At 46.5% G+C, this 25,276-nt stretch overlaps 1 protein-coding gene across 4 annotated transcripts in view; it reads left to right on the forward strand.

Moving 5' to 3' along the window:
- Positions 1-25,276, forward strand: part of LOC144126210 (parathyroid hormone/parathyroid hormone-related peptide receptor-like) — a 106,214-nt gene that overhangs the window by 66,535 nt on the left and 14,403 nt on the right. For 3 of the 4 annotated variants that reach the window (XM_077660235.1, XM_077660234.1, XM_077660238.1), the window contains exons 2-6: positions 9,353-9,491; positions 13,601-13,711; positions 14,740-14,864; positions 20,154-20,248; positions 22,632-22,770. In XM_077660235.1, the coding sequence (XP_077516361.1) occupies positions 9,365-9,491; positions 13,601-13,711; positions 14,740-14,864; positions 20,154-20,248; positions 22,632-22,770 (597 nt within the window). In that variant the 5' untranslated portion in view covers positions 9,353-9,364. The remainder of the gene's footprint in view (positions 1-9,352; positions 9,492-13,600; positions 13,712-14,739; positions 14,865-20,153; positions 20,249-22,631; positions 22,771-25,276) is intronic. The other variant, XM_077660237.1, reaches the window with a different exon arrangement.

Below are 25,276 nucleotides of genomic sequence, written 5' to 3' on the forward strand. Positions count from 1 at the left end.
TGTCATTGGAGGCTTAGGCCAATTTCCTTCTCGTGCCCCTGGAGCGCCCGATTGACGCTTAGGTGCTCTGTCACAGCGGCGACTTAACGAGGTCGTGATGGAAAGGCGGAGCGGTAAACTTTTCAGGAAGTGCTTTTTGCGGTCTGGATGTGCCTGTTCAAACATTGCTCTGTTGTCCTTTCCGGCTTGGCGATGCTGATCTTGAGGATTAGCGTGAACTGCGTCTCGGGATTCAGCGAACGTCGTTGGCTGTACGCTTCAAGAGACAGCACAGGCGCCGTCGCCTGCGCGGCCGGCGTTTGCCGGATAAACGACTACAGGCGGGCATCGTGCGGCGTTGCCCTGGAAATGCGTTACCGGTTTTGGCTGCCATAGGTGCATTTACTTGCATCTTAAGGGGTCTAGTGTTGCAATGTCAGTGAAATGCACTAAAAAAAAGCACCATCATTGCGTGCAATGCGTCAATGCGTGCAAGTATATGCGTTCTCCACTAGGCGACAGCGCCGCGAGACACCGCTGCAATATATTTTTTGTTCGGCCGTGCTCATCTCTTAAACCTTGTTTGGCATCCCCCCACTCATGACGAAGCAAACATAAAATGACGGGGAGGCTGCCAAAAACAGCCGGCGGTTACATGGAACAACCAGAACCATCAAGATCCATCAGGATCCATCACCAGCCGTGGCGGCCACTAAGGGGCCAGATGCCTGATCAGCATAGTCTTCATTATTTGTTGTGAAAAAAAAATTCTTATTCTGGGGAACCCGAATATTAATGATTCTCGTTTTTAACGGAATGACCCTGCGGTGGTTGCATCTGAGCAGACAAACTCGCGAAATTAAGGGTCAAAAATAACACTTATATACCAAACATTTTTGACAGAATGCCCGGGGTTGGATTCGACTATTGATACAACAAAGAGCAACAGAGCCATGCCCCTCGGCTGTTCAAACGCCCATTGTGCTGCGGAAGGCGTTGTTGTCTGCACTTTCATGCTGGTGTCCGTCTCGTTATTGGCTCACGTTTTTCCTCCATAAGAACACAGCCGCCGCGGTCGGGTTCGAACCCGGGAGTTCCCGGGTTCGAACCCGACCGCGGCGGCTGCGTTCTTATGGAGGAAAAACGCTAAGGCGCCCGTGTGCTGTGCGATGTCAGCGCACGTTAAAGATCCCCAGGTGGTCGAAATTATTCCGGAGCCCTCCACTACGGCACCTCTTTCTTCCTTTCTTATTTCACTCCCTCCCTTATCCCTTCCCATACGGCGCGGTTCAGGTGTCCAACGATATATGAGACAGATACTGCGCCATTTCCTTCCCCCAAAAAACCAATTATTATTATTATTCACGTCTTCATCACTGCCCGGAGCCACACGCAGTTTTTGATCGTCGCTCTGCCCTGTCGGTACTCCAGTGGAGCCTAATGTGCAGAATAGATCGTTTAGATAGTGCTGCGCACGCACAATACACATTCATGTCTTGAGCGAAATGAAAAATTTAAAGAGAATAAAATCGCTTTAATAAGCATATATGAAAAAATATATCTATGTTTATAGTCTGTATCGTCATCTAGAGCAGATGCAATCATGCAATGCATTGCAGGAAAGACGCAGCGTTTTCTTCGACGGCTCAAAGATGGTGGTACCCGCACTCGGGTAACGGGGAGCTCTGTAGTCTGCTGAGCTGTCTTCGCCCGCTTCAGTTGTTCGATCCGCGCAGCGCGTATCGTCTACACTGACTGCTCTCGCAGCACCAGGAGCCTCCACCGTGAGCCGATTTTTGTAGCTCAATAGCGCGCTCGTCTGAAATTGAACTGAAATTGAAATTGGTTTTTGAGGAAAGGATAGGGCGCAGTAACTCTCACTTATCTCGATGGACACCCGAACCGCACCGTAAGAGAAGGGAGGAAGGTGGGAGTGAACGAAGAAAGAGAGTAGAGAGAAAGAGGTGCCGTAGTGGAGGGCTCCGGAATAATTTCGACCACCTGGGGATCTTTAACGTGCACTGACATCGCACAGCACACGGGCGCCTTTTGCGTTTCCCTTCCATCGAAACGCGGCCGCCGCGGTCGGGTTCGCTTCCTTTTGCCACTTTCCGCTGCTTCTTGTATTAGAGCTGGGCAGCGCGTTCCATGTATCTCCAGAGATTTCGCTCCTTGACGTGGCACAACCCGAGCCCGCTCTTCAGCGGCCCTGGTAAACATTCGCGGATCAACGCGAACGGATAAACAATGAAGAAGGCAATTCCAAAAATTACGCGAGGGGCTAGCAATTAGAAGCGCAATACGAAAGGCACGAGTGGTCTAAGGCATCGGATGGCTGCGGGGGATTTAAGGTGGTCTAGGGTGGGTGGTCTAAAGCATCGACTATTAAAGTCGGTCTGCTTGCACGTCTACTGGTTGTAAGGCTGGGGCAAATACTACGCTGAAGCTTTTTTTTTCTGTTTGATACCATTTCGACGCAAACATTTGGGAGTTTTCGGATTAGTTCAGCTTGTTCAGCTTCAGGTCCGCCGCGGTTCTGTGGCGATGGTAGCCATAACGTGCCAAGAAAGGGCGCAAATAGCATTTCATGCTTTAGAGAGTTACTTGTTAGCATACCATTAGATCTGCTGCGTACGAAAATATTCGCCGAAATTAAAAAAGAAGGAATTAAGCAACCAGTTGAGAGAATATATATTAACCGACGTCTTTTTCAAGACCCGGAATTTGTCAAATGTCAGGAGAGGCGGCTTTAAGATGTTCATTGTATACACCCTTTAACTGGTTGTAAAAAAACCCGACAGATGATGACGGCAGGAGTTCACCAAAACACTCCCCCCGGAAGGATAGCCGGAATTTTCAAAGCGCTGTTTTATTTGGCGCAGGTGCAGACGCTTTTGTGGCCTCTCTTTTGCCGGCGTGCATCACCTCCCTAGAACGTCAAGCGAATATTTCAAGCAGCCTGAAAGCGAGGCGCAAACGCGGTATAAGGACCGCAAAACGGGTTGGGATTCTTACACTGCGCAAATCCCTACAGTCAATAAGAAGCCCAAAATAGTGGTGCACCGGTTCCTGGTTTTACGAATAGCGCGAACATCGTTGCCTGTTGTGTAGAAGGCGTGGCTGCAGCCTTGCAGGCCGCCTTCACATTGCAAGCGACGGTCATCCGAAACTTTTTCCCTGCAGTGGGCTGAGTATTACCTGCACGTCATCGATTGACCATTGATGAGCCACCTGGCGCAATCAACTGAAACGGCTGTACCTAGCTGGGCACACTATATGCGACAAGAAACGACAAAGCTGTTGCAATAGAAACCGTCTTTTTCTTGCGTGAAACGTGGTTGTGCACTCCACAGAGAAGCGAGTGCTGCACGCGTTCTTAAGCCAGCCAATGAAACATGCCCCGAAACTAGCCAGCGGACAAATAGGATGCGATACACTCTAAACACGAGTACCCCTTATATGGGAGTAAGCTGTTCTATAGCGCACTTCCTTTTATGAATGGGAGTGTGCTAGAAGACAGTTTACTCTCTTCTTACCCTTTCTGTTTAGAGTGTAGAGAGCTCTATGCTTTGCGTGGCGAACACCTCACCTATAGAGGACGCGGCTATGCCCACTTGGCGTAAGCAACTACAAACCGGAAATGGCTGGGTAGCCTGACTGCCATATCGTGCCGGAGCACAAGCGGGTCCATTGAAAAGGAGGATATGCCGCCATGCTCGTGGTGGTTTATCGCAGCTGCTTCATTTTCTCGAGTATAGACTTTCGGCTGTGCACGCGTGGTTTTCCATGGCGCGATACGCTCCACTGCCTTGTACATACCGCTATCTTGCGGCCAAACAGGCACTTTCTGTCTTTTTGATGAGCACACACGAGAAAGGCGGTAATCAGCAGATACCAGTTTATAACCAGGACCACCGAGCCTGATTACTCTTCATGTGTACAGAAACTCTATCCTGTCTTATTAACTTATTAGCTTTCTCAGTAGCTGTCCTGGGGGCACAATATTGCCATAACATTATCAATGCCGGATGGAGAGTAAGGCTCGAGTCGCAGCCAAATGCAAATGAACTTAGCCAGATGCTATGGAAATCGGACAGAAAATTCAGAACAGTGCGGACGCCTGCAACAAGCTCCCGTAATTGAACATGAGTGCCTGGCACGCGTATTTGCCTTTGATGAACATGCTACTGTTCCAGCAAAAATGTCAGAAGCTATGGGCACCTTCATTAGAGCGGTAGCTCGGAGCTTGAATCTGTTTGTACTCTTGAAGTTTCCCTTTTGTGTCGCTGCTTTTATGGAAAAGTTAGCTGCCCGGTATTAGCACGTGTATAGAACAGGAGCGCAGAGCTCCCCGCTTCCCCCACTGCAGTTGGTGCGGCGGGTACTCTATCCGATTCATCGTCGACTCAATTAATGAACCATTTGAAGCGGCCGTCTAAACACCGGCCGAGCACCAGGCAATTGCCTGCCTAATGTTGGCTGCCGTACCCTCTGCCACGAGTCGTCACTCTTGGAACTTTCGTCTCTTATTTTCTCATTTGTATCCGTCCTTTCTCAAACAAGAAAGATAAAAAAAAGCAGGAAGGTTTCGCTTTCTGGCTGTTTATTTTTTCCTCCCGAATGATTTCACTGAGGGGACAACACATTCTCTTAGTGCTGCCTACAAAGAAGGGTAAGCTGGGACATTTACGAACGCTCTTCTCTATTGTTTGCGAAAGTTCTTGTCCTTTATTGAAGCTAAAGAAAAAAATTGTAAATGCAAACATATCTTGACATTTACTTGGAGTACAAACCGTTCTTATCCTGCGGAGTGTGTTGTTTCTTTGGCTGTTTTGCTACATAGAAAAGCAATGTGAACAGTATTCTTGACAACGTGGCAAAGAGCGCTCTTTATTCAACATACAACAAAAATCACAAAGTGCATTCATATCTGCTGTTTTGTTTTCGTTGACGCCTTGTTAAAATAAGCTATTGCGCTAAGGTACTTGTAGAAGTGTGGTACTAAGATTAAAGATCGCTTTTAATTTCATTGATATTTAATGACGTTGTTTGATTTGAACCCTTCTAGTCATGACGTACACTCTGCCGTTGTTTGTATTGAAAAATTCTAGGAAGCCTAAGGAGTAATGAATGTACAAGACATTTAGCGTGACTGCAATAGAGGTTGTTGCTGCTGCCAAACGGCTGCCTAGAGGCCAAATTGTGGCTTTAGCGTGTTCGTTTCCTTGCAATGTAACCGCGAGTCAAGTTAAAGTGCTTTCGTTATTCGCCTCAAACTGATTTTTTACATGTTTTTCGACGCAACATGCTTCACACAAGGATGTCACGTGACCAGGCTGATGAAAGCGCCAACCCACTGGTCCCACCTCAGAAGCATCTTCCCTGGCCGGCACGCGGTTACAGCAGGCTACGATGGCACAACCAGCAATCGCAGAAACAGTCTCTTGGCTTGAGACCTCCACTCATACGAGGCTCACCGGGCAATATTTGGCTTCTCGCTGTCATGGACAACCGGCAGGGACGAAAGATACGAAAGAAAAAAAGTGGGCTAGTTGGTAATTCATATTAACAGACTAACAGCACGAAAAACGGGAGAAAAAAGAAATACGGCGACAGACTCCAAATGACGATAACAACATGTACTTCTCTGTCGTTGTTTGCGGTGTTATTGCCTCAATATTGTATTGTATTTATATCCATTAATAATGTAATCTCGTTTCCCGGATTTTAGCCGGGTCAAGGGAAGAAACCTGTTACTGGCACATAATGGCAAAAAGTTCGAAAGTTCGAATATAGAAATTGACCGCAGCGGTGGCCTGGTGGTTAGAGCATCCGCGCCGCATGCGAGAGGTACAGGGTTTGATCCCCAGAGCCACCGGGTACCCACCGGTGATACAAAGGGCAAAATCTTTCTCGTGGCCTGGTGCTCGGGTGAAATGCGTGGAAAATGGGTTGTTGACTGCACCTGGCGTACAAAAACACACCTTGTTTCACGGCGCTCTTTGGTCAAAGCTGTCCTTGTGCTATAAAAATTCATCACCATTATCGAAACATACAAATTTAATCATGAAAAAATTATGCATATTTGATCCATTAGGCTAGGCGTGACGAAAATGCTGTCAGGTTTGCCTGCAAAATATCCTTAGTGAAGTTATTCCGGGAAGGTACTGTTCTAGGAAAAAATAGCACTTAAAATAATCATTTTGTGTACGGAAAGACGTTATAGTTTTTGCATGACTTTATCTAGTGGCATACCCCATTCGAGAAAGAACTATTCCTTTTGCTGTCCAAGTACGCTGGTATATATTACATCACATGCGAAATATGCCAGGTTATTCTCGAATTATATTTTTGCGATCCGGCTGAGAAGGAGCTACAGCAGCACGCGTTTGCGAAAGGTGGGCCTCCGAGTAAGCAGTCAAGAAAAACACGGAGCCTGGCCTGTTTCGGCCGCTGCCGACAAGTTCGTGGATAATCTGTTGGTAACAGTTTCTGCAAGCTGTTAAGTTGAACCAGCAGTTTTAAAACCCCGTCTGGGCGCTGTGCCGAAGCGCAAAGTCGATATACTTCGAAACTATCGCTTGGTGTTGCAATGGCTTGTCGGTCACCCCCTCAAAGCCGTCGAGCTAGGACTCCACGCCTTCGAAGGAATCGCAGTGTCAGCACTCCTGGACACGTGAGCTTCGAAGCGTCATCTGTGCATGTGCTTCTCACAGTCTCAAGCTTCTGTCTTTTCGAATTATGGTGGGGAGGAACCCCAGGGAAGACCAGGCGCAAACTGCTTGCGATAGCTGGAGACCCACACATGCACGACCGTCGAGCAAAAAGCAAAATGCAGACATTGTATAGCAATAAACACTGTTAGACATTTTAGATTGCACGCCACGGCTTGAGTAGCTTATCCTGTTGATGGGCTCTCTAGCAGCGGAAGGAACATCAGGCGTTACAGGCGGCGGGTGCTATGGCGGACATAGATGACGCTTTCTTTTCTAGGCTGAACGAATATGTACGGCTGCCTCGAGAACTCCCAGGCATATCCTACACTGCCGCCAATGTTGAAACTCGGCCAAGACGGGGGTAATTGCAACTGCACAGCAAAGAAATTGTTTAATTGCGCGAGTCTGAAGGACGATTTCGCGGCAATTTCTTTTCGCATTTTACGGGCCTCCGTTCTGGTGAACGCGGAGGTTCATCTACTGGTGCTTGCGGTATTCTGCAAAATAACATGACCTTTTTTTTAATAAATTAAGGAGCTAATAAATAAATCAAAGGGTTTAATAAACTCTTTCTCTCTACATCATGAAGGTCGTGTGCAGCTCTGTATTATGAGCTATTATCCTCTTGGTCATGAACACTGAAGTAAGATAGTGCCTCAATAGCCGTCTAATGATATCTGCATGTAATTTATGCACAACACTGTTCAGTACTAATCGGTAATGGCAATCAAAAGAAAAGCTCCGCACTTCTTGCCATATTTTCGATGTGTTTGTTGTGAAATGCGGCCGAACATCGCCAAAGAACAACCAATAATTCCAATCACACATTACAGCAGCGTTCTTTCGTAAAAATAATAACAAGGAAGACTATTTTAGAAACGCCGCAATTTAAAATAAAAAGGCTTACCGAGACTATTTTCTCTGAAAGCCTCCATACTTTAGCTCCCATTGAAAGAGAGGTAAAATATATTACGCTTTTTGTACGGTCGTTGCATTTTCTTTTTCATAGCCATGTGTGATAATCACTACTTTCTGCAAGGAGCTTATCTTAATCCGTCCTTTTTATTTGTTGCCGCCAGTCTTTGTAAGGAAAAAGTCGTCTCTCAAACGAGACTGTCGGAAAGAGGAAGCTTTCAAATCTCACCTGAAATATTCATCAAAGAAGCTCGTTTAAAGCCAGTCTTTTCAGTGTGGGCCGGAGCTGCCTAGTTAGGAATGATGCGAGTAGCAAGAAGGCTTAGAAGAAGACTTTATTAACTACGAAAATGGAGGTCCACTAGCAGTATCATCGGGATTAAGTTACCTTTTCATGCAGTTGATTGATACTAGTTGTGCTGCGAACTTCGATTAATATGCAAAATGAGAGCGGCCACATATGAAAAACTGCCTGGTTTGTGGTGGAAGAGGACCTCAGAGAAGAAACAATTTGAAAAAAAAAAATGTGTGAGGGCGTCAGGTCTCACGTGACATGAAGGATCATGAAACGCACCGCTACTTGAATATTGTAAAAAAAATGACTTTTTCCTTTCTAACACCAGTAAGATTTTATGTGTGCAGTTCCATGGTTACTATAAAGTGCCTGCCCGTAACAATGATTGTCTGTAATTTGAAGGCTGCTGTGTATCTGCAGATATTAGAGCGGATTGTCATTACTCCCAATGTCTTAAACTTTTGTTATTGAGGTTTCTTTACTTCCGTTAGAAAGCGTCACTGTTATCAGCCCCAGGTGTCGAAGGAGCTTAATGTGGAGCCACCGACATTTTTATGTCGTGATTTTTGTCGGACGAAATACTGCCGCCCGAATCTCTACGCCTAATCGAACGGATTAACTGAAACCACGAGACCACTCTGCAGCAGTTGCTTCTGCTGAAATTTTGATTAAAAGTTGAACAAATATAGAAGCCCGTGAACATCAGTAACTTGGCTTAATTTGAAAAGAAAGAAAATTACCCTGTTCATTATCCCCGCGGCGGGTATACCTGCCATTCTACAGAGGATGACAACAACAGCAGCCGTCTGCAGAAAAAAAGGAGGGTTACTGGCGCGAGATCGAGCTCGGTATAGTTAATTGGCGGAGGATTTTGCTCTTGCTACGCACCTCTTCGGCGTTGTCTCGCTAGTCTGCAGACTGCACACGTGCGGCAGGTGGAACAACGCAGGAGTTATGCACTCGGAACGCAACCTGAGAACGCACTGCGTGAGAATAAATGTGCGAGATGTGTGCGTGCTCCGCATATTTCTTGGTCCATAAAACAGTCGTTGTAAATGTCCCATAACATAATCACAACCATCGTACCGTTAGGCATGGCATAATCACTTCACAGGGTGAACCCGCTAACGCTGGTAACTCATCACACCTTTGGCGTTCATTAATTTTTTGTACTTGTTCTTTGCATGCGATCTGATCATGCTGTTTTTACTCAAGCTAAATCATTGTCGCGGTGTTTCAGCTGAGATCAGGACTGGTGATTCATTTCAGGGAAGTTACTGTTTAGGAGCAGGAAAGTAAGCCTTGCACAGAAAGCAGGCTCGCATATTCTTGATTTCTCTTTTGCAACAAATGAAACATGCGACCTGTGCCGCTCACAGGAGCTGACCGGCGCAGCTGTGCCTTCTATTATTAGTCTCACTGAGCATGAAAACCTCCATTTGCGCAGGATCACCTTGCAATGCAGTCGCTGAGAGGACTGGAGCGGGCCAAGCGCGAATGCGGCGCCAACAACACCGTGGCGACGCAAAACTCAACTATAAATGGAACAGCTTTTTCCTTCGTCGCAGAGGATTCCGGCGTGCCAGGTAATAGTCCAGATCACCACGTGGTGCACGCACCGTGAAGTGTTGCCAAAAACATGGCAGCCATGCCAGCCGCGAAGCTTTCCAACGGCGTCAAGCTTCAAAAAAAAACTACGAGCTTTATTTTCCATACCTTCAAAGAAGCGACTAATCTTCGCGCCAAGGAGTGCGCTCATAAGAGGCCAGAAGTTGCGTAGATAGCTGTGATAGGAAGACTCACGACTTTCTTCTGAAACCTATCCAGAGAGATGGGCGATAGTGAAGCGACGTTTTACTGAAAAATTATTGCATGCTCTAGGCAGTCGGTCTGTGAGCTCGCGCACTAATAGCGGTTGCGTTTTCCCGAAGTTGCGTAATATTAAAGCGGCAGCCGTTAAGCGCCCGTTCCCGTGTTTCGCGTCTTCGTCGTAGATGCAGTAGTCTGTCGTAGTCGTCAGGAGGGTAGCCCCCCACCCTGCTGTAGAAGGAGGAATGTTTACTGCAAGAGCGTAAGGGGTGCAAGCGGAATGCCACGAGAACCACACTGAGGGGAGGAGAAGAAGGTGAGCTACCGTGCAAGGGGGAGGGTTGGACGAGAGCGGACAAATGCGTAACCGGAGATGACTACCGCTCAAAAAGATCCGGAGGATGGTTATCGTGAAAGGAAGAGGGAGAGTATGGGGGTGCCAGCCGTCTGCATGTCCTAAATTTGCACGATGAGCAATAAACGGTCGCGGAAGTTTGTCATGAAAGGCGAAATAAAAAGACAAACGTCTTAGTGGCAGGAAAGAGCCCTTCTACAGAGTTTTTGTCACTTTATATCACTCACTCAACTGTCGCGGTTCGGTTTCGTGTGGATGAGCGCTACCTTGACGCTAATAGTGAAAATGCTCCTCGGTGAAGGTTTCATTGCCAAAGGTGGCTATAGTTATCACTTGCCTCACTCTAAAAGAACTACCATTCTTTTATGTTCGCAGAAAGTTAACCTAATATGTAGTGCATAAAATTAAATCAGGCTGGACCAATTTCAAGGAATAAATTCTCCTCACGTGCGTGCAGATGCAAGCTGGTGGAAAATAGACAAAGCGTAAGACAAAAAGTGACGAACTATGAGCTAGAAAACAAGCGTGGATAGCCAGTTGCCTTCCTTTCCGGCACCCAGGAGCACGTCGGACGGCTCCTTGACGGGTATTTTTTCGCATTTTGATACACACTGCACGCCAGACTACTTCTTACTCATTGATTCGCGCCGCATTTCATTACGCCGCCTGAAGCCTAAAATTCGCCGCACGTTCTTTTGTACTCTCCTGCACGCCGAAAAAAGCTTCCGATCTTGCTCACTGCTCGAGGAAGCCATCGTTCGTGGCGCTTTTTTTTTTCCAACAGGAAGCCCTTTGTCGCACTCAATGAAAGGGAAACGTCTTCCGCAGTGGGCGCCGCCTATTTTTGTTAATCTTTTTTTTAAGTTGGTTTCAGAAGCGAGCGCGCCATGAGCCCTCCAAAAACCAATTATAGTCCCCGTAAGAAACAGCTAGAGGACGCAGGAGAGAGAAGAAAACAAGAAAATAAATTTTAAATTTTGCCCCTCCTCTTTGTTCGCCCGTAAACGTTGCAGTAGGAGTTTCACTTGATATGGTCTGGAAGTGCGACTTTCGAGCGAATGGTAACTGAGAGCTTGCTTTTGAAGGTCCGCGAATTACGAAGCTCGTTGAAGGGCACGATGATACTTTTCTGCCATGTGCAGGCATCGAAAACCATCGTCCGGCGTCTGCGCCGTCTATCGGCTGCGGGCTGCCCGACGAAGCATTTGCTTGTTTCGATAACGATGAAATCCCACCGAATGGGGGTTAACGAGCAGGAGAGGAAACGGGGACTAGCGCGACAAGGACCAGACAGGATAAAGGAACCCAGGACGGTGGCTGCGGTACCGTACTGGCAAGACCTTCATCACCGCCTGATGTAAATTCGGCAATCAGAAGACGTACAGTCGTGAGCTATAGGGGAGGGGAGAAAGTTTGGACACTACTTTGTTATTTCTCCCTAACTATGCGGAACAAGCTCAGCTTTTTTCTGTTCTATAGCTAATGTTCCTCTCGGTGCTTAATAACGAAAAGTTATTTTCACATTTCGTGAACAAATAACCAAGAATTTCACAGTTTTGTGAAAAAAGGGTGTTCTATTTTACATTGCTTAAAACTGTGCAGATAGTGTCTTCCCGCGTGAAACAAACTACAAAAGCTGCGCAAGAGGGTCAGTTTTCGTGCTAAAGAAAATAGAGGTTGCATTAATAAGCGCCAACAAGAAACACTTTGTCGAGCTTCCGGAGGGGGCAGTTTATACCACCCCATTACGCTGGGGCAGCCCCTACGTAAAACAGATGGCTTGGTGAGTGAGTGACGGATTCAAGCAACTTGATACCAACTGGCAAAAGGCTGTTGCGGCTAGAGGTCGGGTACAGCGAAATTCAGTCGAGGGGTAAAGGTTTCCCGCAAGCACCACGAGAAGCTGGTCGGAGCCGAGATTTTAAAGGTGTCATAGATGGCAAGGCTGCACTATCGATATGTCAGCGTTCTTTCCACAGCTGTCATCAAAAAGAAACAAAACTTTTGGTTTCAAATTCTTGTTTAAGGACCTCCACGAGTCGTTCGCCCACGAATGACGTTAAGTCATGCTTCACAATGCGATAGGCCTGCATTGAAATAATATGCGCTTATAACATTACGTATCATTTTACACGAAATCATTGCTCCCCAGCATGTATAATAATATATACTAAGGAGGATAAAACTCCACGTAACGGGCAACGCAAGCTGTATCGATTGAAATAAATACCTGGAAAAAATTCTTTTACACATAATTACATTAGCACCATGGTCCTGATGTCATGACGGCTGTCAGCGGAACCTAATTAATGAACTTTATATCTAAATCACTTCCAAAACAAGAAGGTGCCGGAAAAACGTACAACACAGCTATTCGCACGGACGTAGTAATAAGGATACTGTACAATTATTTCTTTGTTAAAACTTTACACACACACACACACACACACACACACACACACACACACACACACACACACACACACACACACACACACACACACACACACACACACACACACACACACACACACACACACACGCACACGCGCGCACACACACACACACACACACACACACACACACACACACACACACACACACACACACACACACACACACACGCGCGCGCGCGCGCGCACGCACACACACACACACGCACGCACGCACGCACACACACACACACACACACACACACACACACACACACACACACACACACACACACACACACACACACACACACACACACACACACACACACACACACACACACACACACACACACACACACACACACACACACACACACACACACACACACACACACACACACACACACACACACGTAGCGCCAGAATATCAATTAGTCAGAATATCAACCAATTTTTCGCGAAATTCAACATCCCCTGAGTTTTCTAGCATGCTATTGCTGAATTCGTGCTGCGAGTTTCGGGTAAGCCCCAAGCTTCGAAGTGTGCGCATATTGAAGTGTCTATTTCCACGCTGCCCTCGTGTTTTGCCTTGTGATACATAGCATGATTAAGTGAGTGTTTTGCCTTGTGATACATAGCATGATTAAGTGAGCTACGGCTTTTCTGTTTAACGCGCTTAAGATTTTCTTATATGCACACACCAGCCGAAATATGGGTTTAGGTAGTTAGGTTAGTGACTTCCGGTTGTACCATCGAAGGCTCGACCATTCCTACCGTGGAATAGAGGTGCACACAAATACACCACGAGATCAGACTTCTAGAAAGCAACACATGCCGCACTTGTTCAAATATTCTACAAACTAGAAAATTAGTAGAAATAGTTGTCACACGTTAGAAGAAACTTCCGAGCCCTCTGTGCATTCTTTGTTTGCAAAGGCCGTTATCTGTTGACCGCATTCGCATGACAAAGCTGCCCAGAATTGGCAATGCGTAGCTTCGGTTGCTCTTAGATCGGAAGGTCAATTCTTTGCTCCTTGTCGTGGTCTCGTATATGTTCGACTTTAATGTGACTTGCATCCTCTTTCTTCCCCGCCAGGGAGCTTCTGCCCGCGGGTATGGGATGGCATCCTGTGCTGGGACAGCGTTCCGGCCAACACAACGGCCCACGCACCATGTCCGCCGTACCTGTACGGCTTCGACACAAGCCGTACGTGCGCGCAGTCACTTTGCTTCAGCCAAATGCGCGTGCATGGACTCGCTGACATTATGCTAAGGCGGATACTAACGGTACAAGGTTGGCACGTGAAGCGGCGATCGCCATTTTTGCCTTCTAATGCTAGCGTATCAAAAATTATGAGCACAGTAAATTGACGAGTTCGCTGCCCCTGTCCTGACATCGGTAACTAATAGGAAAGGTACATTTGACACTTTTTCGAATATCACCAGGATTTAGGGGCAGCTAGCAGCCAGTGTCGATAAGCTCAGCGGCCTATCATGCTCTGTTATGCTTCCACTCCTTCTGGCTGGACCCGGATGCGTCCAGCCATGGTTGCTTCATTGCGAAAATGAGGGTGGTAATGCTCCCGAAACGTCATTTATTTTTTTTATCACGGTCACTTTGCAGTGAGCTTCATCAGGCATGCCTCCTGTGCAGAAGGTATGTCGTCATGGCTGCAATTATGACTGCGTTATAGTATCGTTACCGTTGTAGCCACGCGAATGTTTGCGACTGACGTAACAAAGCGAGTGGATAAATGTTTCTTTAGTGACAGCACTCGCCTAGTATGCATTATTACAAAATATAGCCCAACACGCATGTATTCCGGCAGGTGGGTATACTGCAGGCGTAGCACGGACTGAATTGCAAATTTGTCTGTTTTGCAGGAGAAGCAAGTGCTTATGGATAGATTACTGCAATACGGGTATTGGCGTGATGTTGATTGCAGTGAACGAATTAATATGAGATCCCCTCGTCGTTCGCAATAATTTCTATAAACGGGCCCATAATTCTTCCAAACCGGATAGCGTCCAGCCCACAAGAAGCACTATTGATGTGCTCAAGAGATTCGAACTCTGGGGGAGAGAGGGGGGAACCCTGGTTGGTAACAAAACAGAACAAAGCTAGAACAGCTGGACTGAGCGAAGTCGAAATAGTTTCTTTGCGAGAGAGATTGCAGGGAACCCCCTACATTTCCTGAGTTGATTGCCGAGGGCTCTACCTTCTCGCCAACGCAGGAGCAGCGAGCAAGTTGTGCACCGAAAACGGCACGTGGTACTTCAGCCCTCAACACGGACAACCATGGACAAACTACTCTCAGTGCATCACGGGAAGGACGTCGGACAGCCTCACCATGTTCGAGGCGAGTGGACAGACTGCGCTCCGTACATGAATGTTGGGCTGTAGACTGTGGCCCATTTTATCAAGCTCTGACCTGAACACGGGCGTTTTTTGTCGCAGCGTGAAAAAAAAAAAGAAATTGCAGTCTATCTCGTCGGCGAATTGTGCTTTGATGGAAATGCGTAGTACATTTTCAAATAGTTTGTAGATGTTTCCAGCCGCAGTTATGACCAGGTTGATGATCCTTGCAGTAAGTCTGAAGTGACAGTTCAATATACGTTACCAGAATTTCGCAGTATTCACCAATATGTCGATGCTGCCAAGACCAGCACCTCTGAGGCACTAAAGTAAGGGAGAAGGAAGGCAACTGGTAGACGTCAGTAAAAAAAATAGTTATATAATTTGTGTCTTAAATACAAAAAAAAGAACTAAGGACAAATTTTTGCAATGCAGGATTGCTATAGCCAAAAATAATTCAAATCTGTGTTTTGGAAGAAGGGCAAATTCCGGCATGCACTTGTTAATGTAAAAAAGAATATTTAAAAAGAAAGTAATTAGGGGGAAAAATCGGAGTCTGATGGCGTCCAACACCATCCCGTTTCAACGGGAACGCTATTGCGCTATTGCAATCAATCCATTCGCCATCTCGCATATCACTACCTTTATCACGCAAATTCGCGTCCGTTTGGGTTTCATTTCCGCCGCGATTTCGGCACAATTTTTGATCATGATTGCCGAGAACAGGAGTTAAAAGGATTTCATGCTAAGTAAAAAAAACCCCTGTGAAATTACACATACTATTATTTCTCGAAGCACCACAACGGCGGCCTACACTGGTTTGTGCACCCGACTCGTATGAGGGAGGTACAAGGTTCGATTCCCAGAGGCGCCGTCTATCCACCAGTTTCCCAATGGTTACAAGCTTTCCCTCGACCTTCTGTGGGATGAAATAGTTGAAAAATGGGCTTTTAACTTTACCTTGTGTAAAGGAAGAAAGCCCTTTGCCATGGCACTCTTGGGTCAAAGATTCCATTACGCCATTAAAACTCATCATCATCATTTTAAACCAGCCAGAAGACGCGACACAGAGGAAGAAGCAAACAAGACAAGGCTGGACTAACAACTGAAGTTTTATTGAAAGGAAGAAAACAACGAAGACTCGCACTGAGATGCGCGCGCACATAAGCCGTATCAGTGAAAGGGCACACAAAAAAATTTTTCAATGTCAGGGTCTTACTAACAAGTTATCTAAAAAGGCAAATTCCTTAGCGTGAAGGTTTACCGACGGCTTAGCCACACACGTGTCCTTAGCCTTAGCAATGTAGAAGGCTTCAACTATCTCGCGACAGATTTGTTTTTCATTTCCATAAACTACAGTAGTGTCGCTGAAGTCAGGCGTGCAAAGAGACAGATCATCGTCCGATTTGCATTCTCGAGATTGCACGTGCAACGCCAGATTAGAGTTCGCCTTCCCACCCAGAGAGTTAGAATGCTCCGTCAGGCGCACATTTAGACATCTGCCCGTCTGCCCGTAGTAGCATCGACCACAAGGCAGCGGAACGCGATACACCACATTCTTTCTGCAAGGGGTGAGCCGTGTCTTATGTGACACTGTGCATCGGGAACGATCACTTGATGTTTTATCAAGCCTCCTTTTTACGCTGGCGCACAAGCCTCCTATCTTGTTTTTAGCTGTGAAGACAACGCCAACGTCATACTTCGCCGCAAGTTTCTTGAGTCGGTGTGAAACACCATGGAGGTAGGGAAAGGCGGCCACCTTTTTTCGCCGCACCTCCACGTCAGCATCTTCCGGCCCCGTGTTGCTCTTTCTCAAGCGAGTCAAAACACGTTCAGACAAGCGGGCAAGGTGGGCAGTTGGAAACCCAGCTGCCATTAACTTTGAAACCTGCTGCGAGAATGAGTCCTCAACGCGGTGATGGCAAGACTTACGTAAAGCGGACTTGATGCATGCGACTGCCAAGCCATCCTTTACCAACCTCGAGTGGTCAGACTGATAGCTAAGCAGAGGCTTCCCTGACCTGGGGCTGTAGCCCCAACATACGTGATCGTCCCCAAAGCACAGGTCTAAATCAAGAAACTGCAAATGGTTATCTTTAGGAAATTCAGACGTAAAAGACAGGCCCTGACCGCCCTCCTTGAGCATTCCTAGAACATCTTGTGCCAACCTATCAGAGTCATCCTTGCCTAAGAAAATCAAGTAGTCATCAACGTAGCGAAACGCTACTACGCCGATGGCTTCCAAACCAGGCTGTAAAGCAGTGTCAACTTTGGAAAGAAAAATGTCGCTGAGCAAAGGTGCGACCTGTGACCCTATGCAAACGCCTGACCTCTGGACGTACATGCTGTCTTGCCAACAGACAAACGTGGAGTTGAGGTAAAAAGACAACAGCTCCATGAAGCTAGCCACCGATACTCCGCACGCATCAATGAAATCCTGTTCATCATTATCCACCGTGATGCAATCTTGCACACACCTTAGAAGTCTGTCCTGTGGCAATGAATAGTAAAGGTCCTCCACATCGATGCTCATTGCTGAGCACGTGCCCGGGTTCTTGTCCATAAGAAACTGGATCACAGTAGAAGAACTTGGAATCAAAAACGGATCCTGAACTTTCAGCGTCTTCAGGTGCCTCTGCAGGAACCCGGAAATCTCGTACTGCCAGGTGCGACGTTCTGAAACAATAGTCCTGAACGGAATGTCCACCTTGTGCGTCTTCGCCGTGAAGAAAACGTCCAAATGGGCTTCTGAGGCCGCCTTCACCCTTGAACTCAATGACCTCAGATTGTGATCATCAAGCCATGCAATAGCCTTCTTCCTGTAAGATGATGGCTTTGCATGGAAGAAGGCTATTGCATGGCTTGATGATCACAATCTGAGGTCATTGAGTTCAAGGGTGAAGGCGGCCTCAGAAGCCCATTTGGACGTTTTCTTCACGGCGAAGACGCACAAGGTGGACATTCCGTTCAGGACTATTGTTTCAGAACGTCGCACCTGGCAGTACGAGATTTCCGGGTTCCTGCAGAGGCACCTGAAGACGCTGAAAGTTCAGGATCCGTTTTTGATTCCAAGTTTTTCTACTGTGATCCAGTTTCTTATGGACAAGAACCCAGGCACGTGCTCAGCAATGAGCATCGATGTGGAGGACCTTTACTATTCATTGCCACAGGACAGACTTCTAAGGTGTGTGCAAGATTGCATCACGGTGGATAATGATGAACAGGATTTCATTGATGCGTGCGGAGTATCGGTGGCTAGCTTCATGGAGCTGTTGTCTTTTTACCTCAACTCCACGTTTGTCTGTTGGCAAGACAGCATGTACAGTACTCACGGATTGAAATAGGACATTCGGAGCGCTAACCTTGCAGTGCCACGCGGCATGTGGTAAACCACAGGCTGGCTCATTGGCTACTGGAAGGAACAATTCTGCTTTGTAGATGTTCTCCCTCTCGCGCCATACCACAATGCACCACCTTGGTTTCATGAGCGTCTACGGGCGGCACTCCATGAAGCGACGGCCACGCGCTCCGAATGTCCTATTTCAATCCGTGAGTACTGTACGTCCAGAGGTCAGGCGTTTGCATAGGGTCACAGGTCGCACCTTTGCTCAGCGACATTTTTCTTTCCAAAGTTGACACTGCTTTACAGCCTGGTTTGGAAGCCATCGGCGTAGTAGCGTTTCGCTACGTTGATGACTACTTGATTTTCTTAGGCAAGGATGACTCTGATAGGTTGGCACAAGATGTTCTAGGAATGTTCAAGGAGGGCGGTCAGGGCCTGTCTTTTACGTCTGAATTTCCTAAAGATAACCATTTGCAGTTTCTTGATTTAGACCTGTGCTTTGGGGACGATCACGTATGTTGGGGCTACAGCCCCAGGTCAGGGAAGCCTCTGCTTAGCTATCAGTCTGACCACTCGAGGTTGGTAAAGGATGGCTTGGCAGTCGCATGCATCAAGTCCGCTTTACGTAAGTCTTGCCATCACCGCGTTGAGGACTCATTCTCGCAGCAGGTTTCAAAGTTAATGGCAGCTGGGTTTCCAACTGCCCACCTTGCCCGCTTGTCTGAACGTGTTTTGACTCGCTTGAGAAAGAGCAACACGGGGCCGGAAGATGCTGACGTGGAGGTGCGGCGAAAAAAGGTGGCCGCCTTTCCCTACCTCCATGGTGTTTCACACCGACTCAAGAAACTTGCGGCGAAGTATGACGTTGGCGTTGTCTTCACAGCTAAAAACAAGATAGGAGGCTTGTGCGCCAGCGTAAAAAGGAGGCTTGATAAAACATCAAGTGATCGTTCCCGATGCACAGTGTCACAAAAGACACGGCTCACCCCTTGCAGAAAGAATGTGGTGTATCGCGTTCCGCTGCCTTGTGGTCGATGCTACTACGGGCAGACGGGCAGATGTCTAAATGTGCGCCTGACGGAGCATTCTAACTCTCTGGGTGGGAAGGCGAACTCTAATCTGGCGTTGCACGTGCAATCTCGAGAATGCAAATCGGACGATGATCTGTCTCTTTGCACGCCTGACTTCAGCGACACTACTGTAGTTTATAGAAATGAAAAACAAATCTGTCGCGAGATAGTTGAAGCCTTCTACATTGCTAAGGCTAAGGACACGTGTGTGGCTAAGCCGTCGGTAAACCTTCACGCTAAGGAATTTGCCTTTTTAGATAACTTGTTAGTAAGACCCTGGCATTGAAAATTTTTTTTGTGTGCCCTTTCACTGATACGGCTTATGTGCGCGCGCATCTCAGTGCGAGTCTTCGTTGTTTTCTTCCTTTCAATAAAACTTCAGTTGTTAGTCCAGCCTCGTCTTGTTTGCTTCTTCCTCTGTGTCGCGTCTTCTGGCTGGTTTAAAATGAATACTTACCAACTCGCCCAGTCCTCAACCTTGTTGAACATCATCATCATAATCATCATCATCATCGTTCTCGGTATTTTATCTTCAACTCTCTGCGCAGTTCATAGGCATTCCGAAGAAGTACAGGAAATCGGGCTGGTTATAAATACGTTATCAGTTTAGGTGAATTCAATTCATGAAAGATCCTGTCGTGATCATTCTTTTGTTATTATGGCTATGTGCACTGAAAAATGACATCAGAGCTAAACGTTTGTTACGCTTAACTACTACTTTGCATTTTCGCATTACCTTTGTAAACGTTTTCTGAAAATGAAATAGTCATGAAACAAGGACTGCTGTGCGCTGCTTTGTGTTTCGTCCAGGGACACAGCTGGTGTTCGTTTAATTGCTTCGTCGTTGCCTCAACAGAATTACCTTCTTTTTTTTTTTCAGCCGCACCTTCCGACGATCAAGCTCATCTCGAAGATTGGATACACCGTGTCTTTCATCAGCCTAATTGTTGCATTCGCCATCCTGGCTTCTGTGAAGTACGGGGTACCATTTTATTGTTGTCGGTTTTTTAGCACAGGACTTGTAATGAAGTCTGCCCTCTTCTTTCTTGCTGATATTAAGTTTTGCGCACTTTGAGTGTGCTACACATAGTCCACACTTTCCGCTGATGCTGAAAGCTCTCTATGTTAGCGTTGGTGGCAGTGTTTGGTCTGGATAATTTTTAAGCAATCTAGGTGTGTTCAGAGAAGGACGGTAATTGAGGTCCGAAGATCATTTTTGTTTTCGAGGAAATTTTTATATGGAATGGACAAACATTACGGTAGAAATTAGCAGACCTTAGTTGTGCTCTAAATACAGCACTTTAATTTTTTTTTAGAAAAAAAATCGTATAATGAAAGAGGTCGCAAACATCGCTTTTGCAATGTCGCAAAATTGGAAGCCTTGGTCAGTGCGGAATGAAACACGACATTTTAGCGAACCTGTATATTTTTTAAATAATTACGTGCAAAGTTATCTGTCCAAAGCAGCCCAAAAAATTTATGTGAGGTTGAATGCCTGAGCGAAAAAACTGTGAACATTGTTAAAAAATCTATGCGTTCTAAAAAGGGCACTTTTTAAGGACGATAGTGAGACTATATGGAATAGTACCATTACCCTGAAACTTTTACTCAATTTATGCGACCATTTTTCTAGCATCATAAAAAATGCGTACTTCTAGACGGGTAAGCTTCTTTTAGTTGTATGAAGAAATTTCCGAAAATCAAAATATGAACAAAAAATGATCAGCTTTGATTTGCATTAAAATTTTTAGGGGCGTTCAATTAGAATGATGCGGAAGAACTGCGATAACTTTCGCCCTTGAGTCATTAGCCATTTTCGTCTTTGCTGATTCATTTTTTGTCCTGCCTCTCCCTCCTCTCCTCCGAAAAGGGAGAGGAGGATTTCCCGCTCTCCACTCTCTACTTTCCACGGCTGGCAGGTGGCAGGTGGAGAGGGATAAATACCCCGAAACACAAAGCGCCAATAAAGTATTGTAAACATACTTTTGCTTTAAGAAATAAAATAAACGCATAACTGCAGAACATATTTCGCTCAGTTTTAATTACGGGATATTGTTCGTTAAAGAGCGTAACGTTCATGAGCAGAGCAACAGCCGTCGCGGGGGCTGAGTGGTAATGGTTCTCGCGGCTGCTGGCCCGAAAGACGCGGGTTCGATCCCGCCCGTGGCGGTCGCGTTTTGATGGAGGCGAAATGCTAGAGGCCCGTGTACTGCGCTGCGTCAGTGCACGTTTAAGAATCCGAGGCGGTGAACATTATCCGGAGTCCTCCACTACGGCATGCCTCATAGCCTGAGTCGATTTGGGACGTTAAAATCGACAAAACCAAACAAACAATGAATGAGACTTGGCACTGACTGCATATTTTTCCTCTTAGGGCATGCAGTTGCAAAATTTCACAAAATACTTTAAACCATATTTTTCCTTTATTCGTTAATAAGTCAAGATATGAATAAGATCTACAAGTATATATGCACTCAGGGCACACACAAAATGCGCTGTCGATTTTCTTAGATTTTACTGGTCGAGGATTCCATGCATACTTGATACTTGAAAGTGCAGGATTTTGCCAAGAAAACTTAAACCACTCCCGCAATATTACCTTTGCACACTTGTCATGCTTAAGTGCATCTGACTCTGGCCCACACTACTGACGTTCATACAATGAATTCTTTTATTGGCTCGTTCTGCGATTCATTGCACTGAATATGAACTTCGTTGAGCGTGCGATGCAGTGACTGATGCGCGTATATTTTGGAGCACACCCTCATGTGGTATACAAGTTTCACCTTCGATGGCTCAAGTTCTGTAGGTTTCTTAATATTTTCTCAAACACAATGCCTTTCATCCAACAGTTTGAAGTTATCGCTAATGTGGCGAGGCAAAACAAACTAAAAACACCCGTGTTATATTCTCTCTCTTTATTTAATGATACGATGGTGGTGCACTACCTCCAGTGAGGCCCCCAAGAAATCATTCAGCGCCTTTGGTTTCTGCAACATATACCTTAATAAATCAGCAAACTCACATGTGTCAGAGTAGCTGGGTACTCTTTGCCTTTTTCACAAGTAACGTCAGCAATATACACTGTCCTTAGTCTCTTTGTGCGACAAGCTACTACAATGGAAATGACAATACCATGAACGGATGTCATACTTTCACGGGCTGTTTAATTATAAGGCTCTGCCTCTTCCTTACACGCCTCCGAACGCCGGGCGGCATGAGGGAGCGATAAGAGATTGGATGAAACTGGTGGTAAAGAACCCTGCCTCTGTGCCTCGATGTTTACACTTTCCGATCTCTTCCCAGTGTCCACCTCCAAGTTTCCTGCTCCCATACTTTGTCTCCTGTCTGGACGCAGGCGTCTTCGATGCCCGCGCAACAACCTGCACCTGCACCTATTCCTGTCGTTCATACTGCGCGCTCTGGCGGTGCTCGTCAAGGACGCCATCTTCGTCGACGGCATCGGGCTCAGCCCCGACATGGACTTCAGCCAAAACGTAAGCGGCTGTGGCGCATCTCGTTCAAGCGAGGAGCGCGCGGGTTCAACGCACGATGCTGTGCAGGCAGTCAAACCACTCCCTATCTGACAAGCCTCGGGGGTCAAGTTGAGCCTGTTTAGAATCAGGCGCTATCGCTGTTTTTGAAGGTGAATACATAGCACAACAGAAGATTCAGGTCGCTATCCACGCATTCACTTGCCTAGATGTCTCGAAGTTAAGGTATGCGAGGTCACAAGTCCACCTTTCTCGGCCAAATATTTTGAGAATTGGAAAATTGTAATACGCTGTTATAGACATATTGAAGGTAATGGCCGATTATTCTGATATGCAGAAAAATTTTCATTTTAAAGTGTTTCCAGCTATCACATCGAACATTTAAGTCTGCCATAAAAAACAAATGGGGAACGCGTTTGACGATAGCAGAAACGTTAAAAGAGAAATGATACAAGACTGCCGTCGCATGATCTGCGGATCTATTGATTGTTATAGTGAAATCTTGCAATATGTGAGAAAATTGCGTCCATAAATGGTTTCCCGCTCAAGAGTGCGTTTCTCCAGAATTGCTGGGTATGTGCAGGCCACACTCTCGTTTTTTAACGTGCGGTTCTAAATAAATGCTAGTATGAGGAAACACGTGAAATGGAATCGTGTGAATTCGGAAACTGGCAACGATAAGACAGCCACTGCTTTCGCTCGACACTAAAATAGAACTCCAAGATGTTTTTGTCACGCATAGAATTCACCCACTAATGTTGGTGGCGATGGCGACAGATGCTTTTCTCTTAGCTTATTTGTCTTCTTCTGAACGGAAATTGTTGCCCTTATTTATTCGACGATACTCGTTCACAGTGGCCACACCTTTGCACCCTTCGCTGCAGGAAAACGTGTGCTAATGAAGCCTAAAAAGCTGCCCCAAGGAATGAAACAAGGGGACCTCCCCTGATGGAGAGAATCTGAGCGCGACTCCTGGAGAGGCATTAGTCGCGAGTCAGACAGTCCCTGTGACTCGGAGTCTCCGGCGAGGGCCAGCGTTCATTACGTGATCGGAAGAGCGCGCACGCGACGCCGTGAAGCGAGGCGCGCATTCGCCGAAAGCGGGAGACGCTGCCTCGCAAATGCCGGAATCCTCGAGGCCGGCTGCACGCTGAACCCAGGAGGAGGTGGCTTCTCTCGCGGACTGGCTTAATCGCAAATCAGTGTTTACACGGCTGGCGTGCGATTGGGGGGATCTCGCCTTCTCGCGCTGGTGGAATCTGCTGGCTCGCACGAGTTGGATGCCCCGCGGGACAGATCAAGGAGGGGCTAACCTGTCCGATTATCGGGGGTCGTTGGGCACTACATGCGGCAAAAGACGCCGGGAGATCGGCTGAGAGCGGAAAATTGCTAATGGGGGAGTAAATTTTGTTTAAAATAAATTGACGGAGACGCCGCACGTAAACGAGGAAAGACATGCGGGCGTCCAAGGGAGAACAGGTGACAAACAAATATGAAGACACAGAGAAAGAAACATTGCGTGTTTTTTTCTTTCATGTTTTCATTTATTTACCCAAAGGGCCCGAAGGGAGCATTACACGGGGGGGGGGGGGGGGAAGGAAATATAACTTCTATTTTTCTTTTATGGGCTGCTACAAAATCCTCAAGTCGTGCTGCAAACTTTTCTCTTTTTTTTTTGTTTCGGGCGTCTCTTTCCGTAGCCGATTTCATTCGTTCATGGCGACGAGTGAAGATGAAAAACGATTTAGATGAAGAGATGACAATGATGGTTCAACCTTAGGATTATAATAAATAAAAGAGAAAATGCGCAAACCAGTTGTGATGAGCGTTGTAGTGTATGGGGTGGAGGTTATGATAAATCTTGTGAAAGAACATAAGTAGGGATATTCTTCGTCTGCTCTCTAAAGAGGCCAGGTTGAGGTTGCTTTTAATTTGAGAGATGTTGGAACTATAGGCGAGTATTGCCTGGAGATAAACCGGTAAACGTAAAGAGCTAGGCTAGTTCGTTGCTAGCTACCGTTGAGCACTCTCTCTTCTTCCGTGTTTTTCCTTTTTTTTGTGCGCGGAAACTATGTTTCAGACAAAGCGGGCAGGCTTATTTTTATGGCACTGCCCAGTCATGACAGCTACGGACGGCAACAAAACAAGACTGTCTCGGCTGAGCGCTGTGGGATTTCCGTATTCCACTCTGTTATCAGAAAGAGCAGCGGTAAAAAGCGGTTTGCCGAATTTGACTGACAGCATCATGTCTCTGAGGGGGCATTTTGTGTTCTTCTTTTTGAAGATGCTCTTGTGAAGGCGGCCTCTTCTTGTTTCGCATTGAATAAGAGTGCATTGGGGCGGCATTTTATTGATTTAATTTTTTGCGAAGAAAACCGTGAAGATTAGCCAAAGGTTGGAAGGGACTCGGACGGCAATCGGAAGCTTCCTGTGAACATTGCATTCGTGTAGCGTGCATGGAACATTCCGTGACGGTGACGCTGCCTCAAGGTGAGCATTATTTCACGTT

This window comes from Amblyomma americanum, chromosome 3 (genome assembly GCF_052857255.1).
Source record: "Amblyomma americanum isolate KBUSLIRL-KWMA chromosome 3, ASM5285725v1, whole genome shotgun sequence".
Classification (NCBI taxonomy): domain Eukaryota; kingdom Metazoa; phylum Arthropoda; class Arachnida; order Ixodida; family Ixodidae; genus Amblyomma; species Amblyomma americanum.